Genomic DNA, 13453 nt, shown 5'->3' with positions numbered 1-13453 from the left:
TCAGTCTCTCTGTGCTAGTTCCTCTTTTTTGTCCTCTAAGGTGATCTCAAGTCTCTAAAGTCTCATTTGCAGCCCTATACTACCATAGCAGTAGTTGTTATAGCAACAGAAGCAAACATTTATTGCACTGTTATCATGTGCTAATAAGCACTTTGTTAGGAGCTTCACATAAGTTCACTGATTCCTCATAACAATTCTATGAAGTAATAATGGTATCCCTATGTCAAATACACACAAAATTAGACAGAATAACATAATGAACCTACATGAACACATCACTCAGCTTTGATAAATACCAACATTTTGTCAATCTTGATTCATTAATCCCCACATACACATTTTTACCTAATGCAGTACGTTAGAGAGAATTTTAGAATTCATGCATAAATACTTCAATATGTATCTTTAACAGGTGCTTACTGTTTCTCCAATAAACTCCATTTTATAATTATGCTGTGTAGCAATGGTAGATACACTCCTCTGTTAAATGGCAGATTCCCTGTTGCCAGAGAGACAAAATCCAAATTCTTTAGCATTCCTTATATTCTCTGGCATATAAGAGTCTTCAAATATAGATCCAACCTACCTTTCCTGCTTTGGCATCCATCATTTTTCTGTACTATGCCCTTGCCAGTTTGGAGTATCTAACATTCCTTGAACATGCCTTGCAATTTCATGCCTCTATACCTCTGCTTTTATGATGTAAAACATTCTATAAGGCCTTGTGGCTATCTGGCAGAATTCTATGTATCTAGTTGACAGTTATTACATAAAAGCTAATTACAAAATGGGAAATATAAACTTTCTAGAATTTCATTCTTTTCCTCATGAGCATATATTTTATTTAAAAACACAAAATTATCAAATATCTGTTGTCCTTTTCTTAATTTTATCTAACTCTCTTATTTTTTAATTCTTTATGTATGCTCTTAAGAAAGCTAATATTTTGGCAAGCCTAACAATTATGTAACATGACATTTCACCAAAAGATATTATGTCTCAAAAACTTTTGATTTCTAAAATTATAAAGCCTAAATAAGTTTTACCCTGGAGTGTATGATGCAAAAATAAAGCCTTCAAAAAATGCAAAAGACAAAACCTATCATTCTTAAGATCACTGGGCATAAAATTTAGTAGTTTATTTTTCCTACATAGTATCCTCTTAAAATGTAAAACTTCAATATATAGTCACAAAAATATGTAACTTAAAGCATATTTTATAATCATCCCAGTTTTTATTTTCCTTTTTTTAATGTTTATTTATTTTTGAGAGAGAGTATACACACGCACAACATGCAAGCATGCACAAGCAGGGGAGGGGCAGAGAGAAAGAAAGAGAGAATCCCAAGGAGGCTCTGCACTGTCAGCACAGTGTCCGACACAGGGCTCGATCTCATGAACCATGAGATCATGACCTGGCTGAAATCAAGAGTCAGACGCCTAATCCACTGAGCCACACAGGTGCTCCTCATCCCAGTTTTTCTTTAAGAATGTAGTATCTTACTACAAAGTATTCATGAAGAACAAAACAATTAAGCTTTGAGAGTTTTATAAACTGTTTTATAGAAAGAAATGTTTTACCACTTATTAATACTTCTGAATGCTATATTTGCTATCTAGTTCAGATATTATTTTATTCAGGCTATTATGAGTTTTATTATAAGTCAAACGCAACTCAAGACATATTAATAAGTCACCTTTTAATTTTCTTTAAACACGAACAGCTATAAAAAACCTACTGAAATTTTTACTTATTGTGATTATATTAATTATATATATATAATTAATATAAAATAAAATTATATATATAATTAAACAGAATTATATATATAAAAGATATATAGAAATGCATTTTTATCACTTTAAGTGTGTAGAATCATTAAATGATTATATTTTACAAATAATAAAGAATTTTCACCATGGTTCCACAAAATATCATTGCCCCATGAAATGGTTTTCTCTATCTTTATTTCCAGTTGTTAAATTTTTAAAGTTTAAGAATACAAACACACGCTACTCAAAGGCATACAGTTATTTTATTAATAAATGCTACAATAATCTAAGACGCTAGAATGAAGTTGGTATTACCAAAACACACAATTTCAGAAGTCATTAGTCAAAAATAAAGACATTAAGAGAGTCTGATCAGACAAAAAATGAGCTCTAATGCTTAAGATTAGTTTAATTTGGTTTCTTCATTTTGATTGGCTTATGAAATCATTCCTAAGATTAATCACAAGGTAGTCTCTCCTACAGTCTCTAAACACCTTTGTTGCAGGAAATTTAGAAAATAGGTATGAGATTCTGAGCACCTTTCCTTAACTCTAAAACAGAATTCTGATTATCTGCTAGAGAAGTCATATGGAGAAGCCTTGAGACTATATGGAAAGTCTAGCTACATCAGTGATCTGGCTGAGGAGAGCCTTCCAGCCATCCTTGTCAGGATGCCAGACATGTGAATAGACCCTCTTGGACACCACAGCCAGCTGATCCTCCAGATGATTATAGCCATATAACTAAGTGTCCAGGTGGCCCCAGTCAAGGTACAAAATAATGAGAGTTAAAATGGTGATTAAATTAATCCACTAAATTTTGATACACTTTGTTATACAGTAGTAGATATTTTAAGGGTGTCATAGTTCATGTCTCACTCAACAAGGTTTCAAAGCCATACACTGTTCATCAATTGTTGTTTTAATTACAAACATACTATAATTTGAATGACTATCATCTCCACAATGATCCTCAAACACTAGTATTGGAAACAAGGTGATGGGGTGGCCAAGGTCACAAATATTACCTATAATAAATAAAAAGTATATAATACCACAAATTACAACTTTCCAATAATTTATGATATTTCTCATCTAGTCAAATTCTAAATTTTTGGTAATTTTAAATCAAGACAAATACATAAAATACAGAAATTATTTTCACAAAAGCATTACTGATGAGTAGTGGTAGAGAAGGGACTTTGGCAATGTCTACATTTTTCACTGCCACAACTTCAAGGGGGGAAATGTTGCTGACATTTAGTGAGTAGGAGTCATATATGCTGCCAAGTATATTATAATGCACAAGACCGCCCCCCACAATGAAGAATTATCTGGCCCAAAATGTGAACAGTGCCAAGGGTAAGATGCCCTGGCTGCAAGGAATTAAAATTTGAAGATACTGTCTTCTTATAATCATTAAAAACTAATAAAAACTAATAAAATGAATGATCTTACTGGAGAAGTTGATGATTAGAACTCTGAACAATTTTCCTTCTTAATAAAAATAGTATATGATCATTTTGATTATTTATCTGTACAAAAAAATAGCAAAATACGTTAAACATTAAGCTACAGAAATATATAAAAGCTTCTAATATTAATGATATGAAAGAGTGAGGAGAAAGCAGTTTTTGCAAATGCATTCCTGAAGAACAATGTTCCTAAATGTATTATAACTGCCAACTAAAATATATTTTGTTTGATCAAATTAATATTAACTGGAAACAGAATAAATACATAAAATCTATTCATAAGAAGTCTTGTTTAAATTTATATTTTAACAAGAATATCATCATCAACAAAGACATCTAATTGAACATTATTTGAAAGTTTTTTCTATTTTGTATTTTAGAAATAAACTTATCTAAATCCCATGGATCCACAGGACTAGGACTATGAATAAGTCTTTACTTTTTGTCAAATCTCTACAAAAAGTCTCTACTTTTTGAAGGAAAAAAATATTACGTGTCCTAATGGGCTTTTTCAAAATAAACTTTGCAGCTATGATCATACATGCATTTTCTGTCCTTTAAAAAAAAATAAGGGGCGCCTGGGTGGCTCAGTTGGTTAAGTGGCTGACTTCGGCTCAGGTCATGATCTCGCTGTCCGTGAGTTTGAGCCCCGCGTCGGGCTCTGTGCTGACAGCTCAGAGCCTGGAGCCTGTTTCAGATTCTGTGTCTCCCTCTCGCTGACCCTCCCCTGTTCATGCTCTGTCTTTCTCTGTCTCAAAAATAAATAAAATGTTTAAAAAAATTTTTAAAAAAATAATAAAACATTTTAAGGCACCTGAGTGGCTCAGTCGGTTAAACATCCGACTCTCGATTTCAGCTCAGGTCATGATCTCATGGTTTGTGGGTTCGAGCCCCACATCAGGCTCTGTGCTGACAGTGCAGAGCCTGCTTGGGATTCTCTGTCTCCCTCTCTCTGTCCCTCCCCAGCTTGCATGCGCACTCTCTCACTCTCTCATAAATAAATAAATAAACATTAAAAAAGAAAGAAACATTTTAATACTGCTGACACACAGCAGCGTCTGATATAGTTCTATAAAGGAAAGGATGAGTGCGCCTACTGTAAAAGATTAAAAGATGCGCAGGTAAGAATTGTTTTTATATCCAACAAACATACTAGTTAGGTTCCCATATTAGAAAAAGTAACAATGAACTTATCATACCTTTACATTTGGCTTCTTTGTTGAAACTCCTCTGTACCAACCTAAAACAAAGCATACAAAGGAAATTAACATCATATTGTTGTCATTTCCTATAAGACACACCATATGAGAATTTTTAGGGAAAAAATTAACGCAAAACTTGCCAAGATAGGTACAAGTATGGTGGATTTATTAGGAGTAGTTTACTCTAAAAGGAACAGTCTTACAATAAACACATTTCCAATTTTCTTCAAAAGGCAAAACTTTCAACTGAATAAAACACAAAAAATTTTAAAAGACCTCAAAGGACCTGTACTTCAACTCTATGAACATTTCTTGGTTTTCTAGATGCTGATGTTGACGTCTGTGCTTCATTTATTCCCTCTCAGCATTCATACACAGCAATACACAGCAATAATAATGAAAGTTTCCATTACACAGTAAAAACAATTTTCAGAGAAAGGAAATATTACCAAATTTTCTCAATTCTAATCTATTATTTTAGAGTTTTGTTATAGTTTTTCTTCTTGGGTTTAAAAAGGAAAATCTCCATTATTTAAAAGCAGATGTTTTCTGAAGATTTTTGCTTCTAAGCCTGCATAGAGTTTCTTTGATTTCCTTGGGGAAATATCCTTTCAATTTAGATCCTAATAAACAGTCTCTTTTTAGTAATATATATTCATTTCCTACTCATATTTATTAGTTATCTTTGCCTTCAGAATAACAGTATTTGATATCTATAATCTCAAAAAATCAACGTCCTTCCCTCTTTGCTATCCCAAATATTGTACTCTTATAAAATATTTTCTAGTAAATGGAAACTGAATGATTATACAGGGACAGAGGAAAAAGCAGATCATATAATTTTATGTCCTTTAAAAATAACAATTGAAAGACATCAAAAGCACTTATGAAAACTTTTTTTAGAGAACTAAGCATATTGATAAATCTCACATACAAATAAAACTTTTTGAGAATGATTTCTCCATAGGCTTTGAGCTATCATTGCAGAAAATGTTCAAGTCTTTTCTTCTTGTATATACCAATGCCATTGCCCTTTTGAACTGGACAAGAGGTGATGAATTCTCTCTTGTACTGTATAAAACCAATGACTTGAAAAGCAATAGTAAAACTCAGCTTTGCATCAAAAAAAAAGGTGGGGGGGATCTCCAATGAGTGGTATCTAAAGGAGGAAGATGAAGGAAAAGAAATTATTGATAATAGCTAATAATAAGTGAGAGTTTATTGTTCTTAATTCCATGTACTGTAATTGAGAGATTGTTCCATGTATTAACCTTTAAATCTCACAACAAAGCTATGAGGAAAGTAATCAACTTTCCTGAAATCTTGACAAACAATAAAAGAAGAAATATCCTTGTTTATGTTTAGTTTAGCTGAGATAATAAATTCGGGAAACTCAATTTATACCTTGAGAGTTTCAATATCTTCATTTATTAATACTTGTTATAATATCTTAAGAAACAGAACAGAGAATGGTATCAGCAAGAATGGCAGAGTAAGGATCTCCAAAAAGCCTCTCCTCAATAAAAGCAGTTAGAATCCTGGCAAAAACTTTCAAATTCAAATTGTATAGAACTCTGGAAGTAAACATTTAGTTTTGTTGACTGTTACCTTCGCTGTTCAGAAGGTTTATATTGATGAGGTCCCAATAGTTCATTTTTGCTTTTATTTCCCTTGCCGCTGGAGAAATATCTAGTAAGAAGTTGCTGCAGCTGAGGTCAAAGAGGTTGCTGCCTGTTTTCTCCTCTAGGATTTTGATGGTTTCCCATCTCACATTTAGGTCTTTCATCCATTTTGAATTTATTTTTGTGTATGGTGTAAGAAAGGGGTCCAGTTTCATTCTTCTGCATGTCACTTTTCAGTTTTTCCAACACCATTTGCTGAAGAGACTGTCTTCATCCCCCGCCATTGGATACTCTTTCCTGCTTTGTCAAAGATTAGTTGGCCATTTGTTTGTATGTCCATTTCTGGGTTCTCTATTCTATTCCATTGATTTATATGTATGTGTTTGTACCAATACCATACTGTCTTGATGACTACAGCTTTGAAATACAGTTTAAAGTCCAGAATTGTGATACCTCCAGCTTTGGTTTTCTTTTTCAACGTTACATTGGCTATCCAGGGTCTTTTCTGGTTCCATACAAACTTTAGGATTGTTTGTTCTAGCTCTATGAAGAATGCTGGTGTTATCCTGGATAGGGACTGCATTAAATGTATAGATTGCTTTGGGTAGTACAGACATTTTAAAAATATTTGTTCTTCCAAACCATGAGCATGGAATGTTATTCCATTTCTTTGTGTCATCTTCAATTTCTTTCATAGGCTTTCTACAGTTTTCAGCATACAGATCTTTTACCTCTTTGGTTAGGTTTATTCCTAGGTATCTCACAGTTTTTAGTGCAAATGTAAATGGGATCAATTCCTTGATTTCTCTTTCTGCTGCTTCATTATTAGTGTATAGAATTGCAACTGATTTCTGTACACTGATTTTATATCCTGTGACTTTGTTGAATTCGCATATCTAACAGTTTACTTGAAATAATCCAAACAGTATTTATTCAAGAAACTTGAATCTTGGTAAGAACAAAGACTTTTTAAAATTCCCCTATCCCATATCCTCCCTGCAGCCTTGTGTTAGGCTTGAAAACCAAAACCCCTACTGAGGGTTGATGGGGGGTGGGAGGGTGGGGAGGGTGGGTGATGGGTATTGAAGAGGGCACCTTTTTGGATGAGCACTGGGTGTTGTATGGAAACCAATTTGACAATAAATTTCATATACTGAAAAAAAAAAAAAAAAAGAAAACCAAAACCCTATATTAGTGATGGAAATCAGAAAACTAACAGCCCTGAAAAGGACAAAACGGGAAATCAAGAAGACCAAAATAAATTAAGAGGTTTACCATGTTTATGAATTGTAAAACTCAGTTTTGTTAAGGTGCCAATTAACCCTAAATTGGTCTGTAGATTCAATGCAATGCCAATCAAAATCCCAGCAAAAATTTTTACAGCTATTATTTCTAAAATTTAGGCAACTGACCACTAGCATAGCCAAAATAATTTTGAAAAGGTATAAAAAATGTGAATGACTCATGCTGCCTAATTTCAAGACTTAAGATAAACCTACCTTAATAAATATAGTATGGTACTGGCTAAAGAACAGATACACAGATCAATGAAATACACTGGAAAACCCAGAAGTAAGTGCACACATAAATGAACAATTGATTTCCAACAAAGGTGCAAAAGTACTTCAATGGAGAAATAAGTTTTTTTTAAACAAATGGTGGTGAAATAATTGGACATAAGTATACCAAAGGAAAAAAAAAATAAAACAAAAAAAATCTGCTACCCATACCTTGTACTATAAACAAAATTACCTCAAAATGTATCATATAGTTAGATGTAAAAGTGTAAAACTGGTACAACAGGAGAACATTTTTGTGACCTTGGGTTAGACAAAGATTTCTTAAGCATACTCTATAAAAGAATTAATAATGTAATCCTCATAAAAGTTTTAAGCTTTTGCTCTTCTAAGAGTTAAAAAGACTCTTAAAAAACAGTTAAAATCTTCATGATATAAACTTGAAAATTATTTCTTGGATATTACACCAAAAGCACAAGCAACAAAGTAAAAATAGATAAACCGGACTACATCAAAACTTAAAACTTCTGTGCATGATAAGACAACCTACTGCCAGTAAACATCTCAGCAAATTGTTTTTGGATATTGACAAACTGATTCCAAAGTTTATATGAAAAGGTAACATACTTGGAATAGGTAACATGTAACATAATCTAACGTAAGGAGAGTTAAAAAGATGGAAGCCGACACTACCTGACTTCAAAACTATTATAAAGCTACAGTAATCAAGACAGTTCAGTATTAGAGAAAGAACAAACAGATCAACAGAACAGAGAGCACAAAAGTACACCCACATAAATATAATCAACTGATCTTTGACAAAGGAACAAAGGTGATACAATGGAGAAAAGGTAGTCTTTTCAACAAAGAGTGCTGGGACAACTGGACATCATCATAAAAAAATGAATTTAGACACAGACCTTACACCCTTCGCAAAAATTAAATCAAAACGGATCAAAGATCTAAATGTAAAGTACAATCTTTAAAACTCCAGAGGGGCACCCTAGGGGGCTCAGTATTTGAGTGTCCAACTTTTGATTTTGGCTCAGGTCATGATCTCATGGTTGTGGAATGGAGTCCCAGAGTCCCATGTCAGGCTCTGTGCTGAATGTGGAGCCTGCTTGAGATTCTCACGCGTGCTCCCTCTCTCTCTCTCTCAAAATAAAATTTAAAAACTCTAGAGTTTTCTGGATAACATAAGAGAAAATCTAAATTACCTGTGTATGCCAACGACCTTTTGGATTCTACACCCAATGCATGATCCATGAAAGAAAGAATCAAGCTAGACTTCATTAAAATGAAACTATTGCTCTACAAAAACACTCTCAAGGAAATTTGAAGACAAGCCACAGGCCAGGAGAAAATATTTATAAAAGACATATCAGATATAAATCTGTTACTAAAATATTCAAAAAATTCTTAAAACTTAACAAAAAACACTCAATTACAAAATGGGCAGAAGTGCCTGGGTAGCTCAGTCAGTTAAGCCTCTGGCTCTTGATTTTGGCTCAGGTCATGATCTCATGGTTTGTGAGATCGAGTCCCACGTCAGGCTCTGTGCTGACAGCGTGGAGCCTGCTTGGGATTCTCTCTCTCTCTCTCTCTCTCTCTCTCTCTCTCTCTCTCTCTCTCTTTCTCTCTCTCTCTCTCTCTCTCCCCCCCCCCTCAAAATTAATAAATAATTTGTTTTTAAATGTTCAAAAGATGGTGCAGGGAGAACTGGACAGCAACATGCAGAAGAATGAAACTAGACCACTTTCTTACACCATTAACAAAAATAAACTCAAAATGGATGAAGAAATGGGCAGAAGACATGAATAGACATTTTTCCAAAGAAGACATCCAGATGGCCAACAGGCACAGGAAAAGATGCTCAATGTCACTCCTCATCAGGGAAATACAAATCAAAACCACACTCAGATATCACTTCACGCCAGTCAGAGTGGCTAAAATGAGCAAATCAGGAGACTATAGATGCTGGTGAGGATGTGGAGAAACAGGAACCCTCTTGCACTGCTGGTGGGAATGCAAACTGGGGCAGCTGCTCTGGAAAACAGCATGGAGGTTCCTCAAAAAATTAAAAATAGACCTACCCTATGACCCAGCAATAGCACTGCTAGGAATTTACCCAAGGGATACAGGAGTGCTGATGCATAGGGGCACTTGGACCCCAATGTTTATAGTAGCACTTTCAACAACAGCCAAATTATGGAAAGAGCCTAAATGCCCATCAACTGATGAATGGATAAAGAAGCTGTGGTTTATATATACAATGGAGTACTATGTAGCAATGAGAAAGAATGAAATATGGCCTTTTGTAGCAACGTGGATGGAACTGGAGAGTGTTATGCTAAGTGAAATAAGTCATACAGAAAAAGACAGATACCATATGTTTTCACTCTTATGTGGATCCTGAGAAACTTAACAGAAGACCAGGGGGGAGGGGAGGGGGAAAGAAAGTTACAGAGAGGGAAGGAGCCAAACCATAAGAGACTCTTAAAAACTGAGAATAAACTGAGGGTTGATAAGGGGTGGGAAGGAGGGGAAAGTGGGTGATGGGAACTGAGGAGGGCACCTGTTGGTATGAGCACTGGGTATTGTATGGAAACCAATTTGCCAAAAAATTTCATATTAAAAAAAAATGTTCAAAAGACCTGAACAGACACCTCCCCAAAGAAGATCTACAGGTATCAAAAAAGCATATGAAAAGATGTTCAACATTATATGTGATTTGAGAATTATAAATTAAAATGAGATACTACACATACATATTATTAATGGCCAAAATCCAAATCACTGACACCACCACATGCTGATAAGGATGTGGAGCAATAGGAACTCTCATTCATTGCCAGTAGGAATCCAAAATGGTAAAGCCATTTTGTAAGGCAGTGTGGCAGTTTCTTAGCAAAACTAAATACACTCTTACCATATGATTCATCAGTCTGACTCCAAGGTATTTACTCAAATGAGTTGAACATTTATGTCCACAAAAAAAACCTGCACCAAATGTTTATAACAGCTGGAAGCAACCAAGTTATCATTCAGTAAGTGAATGGATAAATAAACTGTGGTACATCCAGACACTGGTATATTATTCAGCAATAAAAAGAAATGGGCTATCAAACCACAAAAAGAAATGGAAGAACTTTAAATGCATACTACTAAATGAGAAAAGGAAATCTGAAAAATTCACATACTATATGAGTCCAACTACATGACATCCTGTAAAAAGCAAAACCATGGAAACAGTAAAAAGATCAGTGGTTGTCAAGGGTTGGAGGGAAGGAGGGATAGATAAATAGGTGGAGAGAATTTTTAGGCCAGTGAAACTATTCTGTGTGATACTATAAGGGTGGGTACATGTCATTTTATACATTTATCCAAACCAACAGAATGAAGACTAAGAGTGAACCCTGATGTAAACTATGTATTTGGGGTGATAATAATGTGTTGATGTAGGCTCATTGATTGTAACAAATGTACACCACTCTGGTGTGGATGTTGATAGTGTGAGAGGCTGTGCATGTGTAAGAGCAGAGGGTATATGGGAATTCTCAGTACTTTCTTCTCAGTTTTGTTGGTAGCCTAAAACTACACTAAAAAATAAAGTCTATTTTTTAATGCACTTACTATATGACCCACCAATCCCACCAATATGAAAAAAAAAGTCCATACTAAAATATATATACAATGTTTAAAACAACTTTATTCATAATCTTCAAAAATAAAGCAATTCAAATATCTATCAACTGCTATATGGATAAATAAAATGTGGCTTGAATCTATACAATGAAATACTACTCAGAAAAAGCAAGCCACAGATCAACATGAATGAATTTTGAATGCATTATGCTAAGTGAAAAAAAAGCCAGGCACAACAGGCTATGTAATATATGATTCCAGTTATATAACATTCTAGAAAACACAAAACTAGAGGACCAGAAAATACATCAGGGCTGCCAGGGCTGGGGGGAAGGGCATTGGAAGGGAGGTTGCCTACAGGGAGCCTGATATTACATATGGGGGTGACAAAAATATTCTGTATCTTAACTGTGGTGATGGTTATAGGGTTATACATTTATCAAAATTCATAGACAAGTACTCCAAAAGGGTGACATTTGTTGCACATAAGTTATACCACAATAACCTGACTAAAATAAATACATATACATACACACACACACACACACACTCACATACACCAGGATAACATTTCACATCTACCACATTGGTTAACACTTTATTTTAAATTCTAACAAAAGCAGATATTGGCAAGAGCATGTAGAGAAATCAGATCCTGCTAGCGAGGGTGATAATAAATGGTCCTCGCTTTCAAAAACAATGTAGTATTTGTTATATGCATACTGTATGACACTGAAATTCTACTTCTGTATATTATCCCTTAAACACTACCACTGAAATGGGGATATTACTGCATTTTAGAGAAATTTCTAGAAATTGGCAAGGGGGGTCTGAGTTGCCAGAGAAGACATTAAAAATATTTATGCTTTCCAAATTCAAAGATTCTTAGAAGAAAATACAGATGAAAATCTTCATGACCTTGTGTTAAACACTGGTTTAATGCACAAGCAACAGAAAAAAAAAATAAATGAATTCAGCTACATCAAAATTAAAAGTTTTATTCCCCAAAGGACATTAAAAAAATACAATCCACAGAATGGGCAAAAATATTTGTATATCATATACCTAATAAAAGACCAGTATCCAGAATATACAAAGAACTCTTGCAACTAAATAAAAAGATAGGGGCGCCTGCATGGCTCAGTTGGTTAAGTGTCCGACTCTTGATTTCGGCTTAGGCCATGATCTCACAGTTCATGAATTCGGATCCCACATCAGGCTCTACACTGTCACCTGGAGCCTCCTTCGGATTCTCTCTCCCTCTCTCTCTCTCTGCCCCTCCCTGCTCACTCTCTATTTCTCTCTCAAGATAAACACTTTTTTAAAAATGAAAAGATAAATCATTTTTTGCAACAGGCAAAAGGATTTAAATAAACATTTCTCCAAAGAAGACACACAAATGACTAATAAAAAAATCAAAAGAAGTTCAACATCATTAGTTATTAAAGAAATACAAATCAAAACCATAGTGAGATACCATTTCTCTCCCAATAAACTGGCTACAATAACAAACACAGACAATAACAAGTATTGACAAAGATATGGAGATATTGGAACATTCAAACATTACTGATAGGTTATAAAATGGTGCAGACACTTTAGAAAACAGTTTGCCAGGGGCATCGGGTGGCTCAGTCAGTTAAGTGTCTGACTTTAGCTCAGGTCATGATCTCACAGTTCATGGGTTCAAGCCCCATGTTGGGTTCTGTGCTGACAGCTCAGAGCCTGGAGCCTGCTTCAGATTCTGTGTCTCTTTCTCTCTCTGCCCCTCCCCTGCTCATGCTCTGTCTCTTAAAAATAAATGTTAAAAAAAAAGTTTTTTAAAGAAAACAGTTTGGGGATGAGCACTGGGTGTTGTATGGAAACCAATTTGACAATAAATTTCATATTTAAAAAAAATCAAAATAAGAACTACCATACAATGTAGCAATTCCTTTGGTAGATAAATAAATAGGAATATTATTATTGGTTAAAAAAATAATAAAGAAAGAAATAAAACAGTTTGTTAGTTCCTCACAATGTTTAAGACAGAACTACCATATGACCTGACAATTCCACTCTTAAGTATATACTCAAATAAATTTTAAATGGGTATTCAAACAACTATCTGCACACAAGTGTTCACAGCAGCAGTATTCACAACAGACAAAAGGTAAAAATAACCCAAATGTCTGTCAACTGATGAATGGATAAATAAAATATGGCATACGCATACAACGC

General features: G+C 34.4%; 1 protein-coding gene across 4 annotated transcripts in view; it reads right to left on the bottom strand.

The window, feature by feature from the left end:
* DOCK3 (dedicator of cytokinesis 3) overlaps nucleotides 1-13453 on the bottom strand; it is a 579897-nt gene that overhangs the window by 441101 nt on the left and 125343 nt on the right. The window contains exons 1-2 of one of the 4 annotated variants that reach the window (XM_042979034.1): nucleotides 587-674; nucleotides 421-499 (exon numbers count right to left, since the gene is read on the bottom strand). In XM_042979034.1, coding sequence (XP_042834968.1) covers nucleotides 421-441 — 21 coding nt within the window. In that variant the 5' untranslated portion in view covers nucleotides 442-499; nucleotides 587-674. Of the gene's footprint in view, nucleotides 1-420; nucleotides 500-586; nucleotides 675-4446; nucleotides 4488-13453 lie in introns of those variants that run through there. The other 3 variants (XM_042979031.1, XM_042979033.1, XM_042979032.1) reach the window with 3 other exon arrangements.

The sequence above is a fragment of the Panthera tigris genome, chromosome A2, assembly GCF_018350195.1.
Source record: "Panthera tigris isolate Pti1 chromosome A2, P.tigris_Pti1_mat1.1, whole genome shotgun sequence".
Lineage (NCBI taxonomy): Eukaryota > Metazoa > Chordata > Mammalia > Carnivora > Felidae > Panthera > Panthera tigris.
This window is presented reverse-complemented; position numbering and strand designations above follow the sequence as displayed.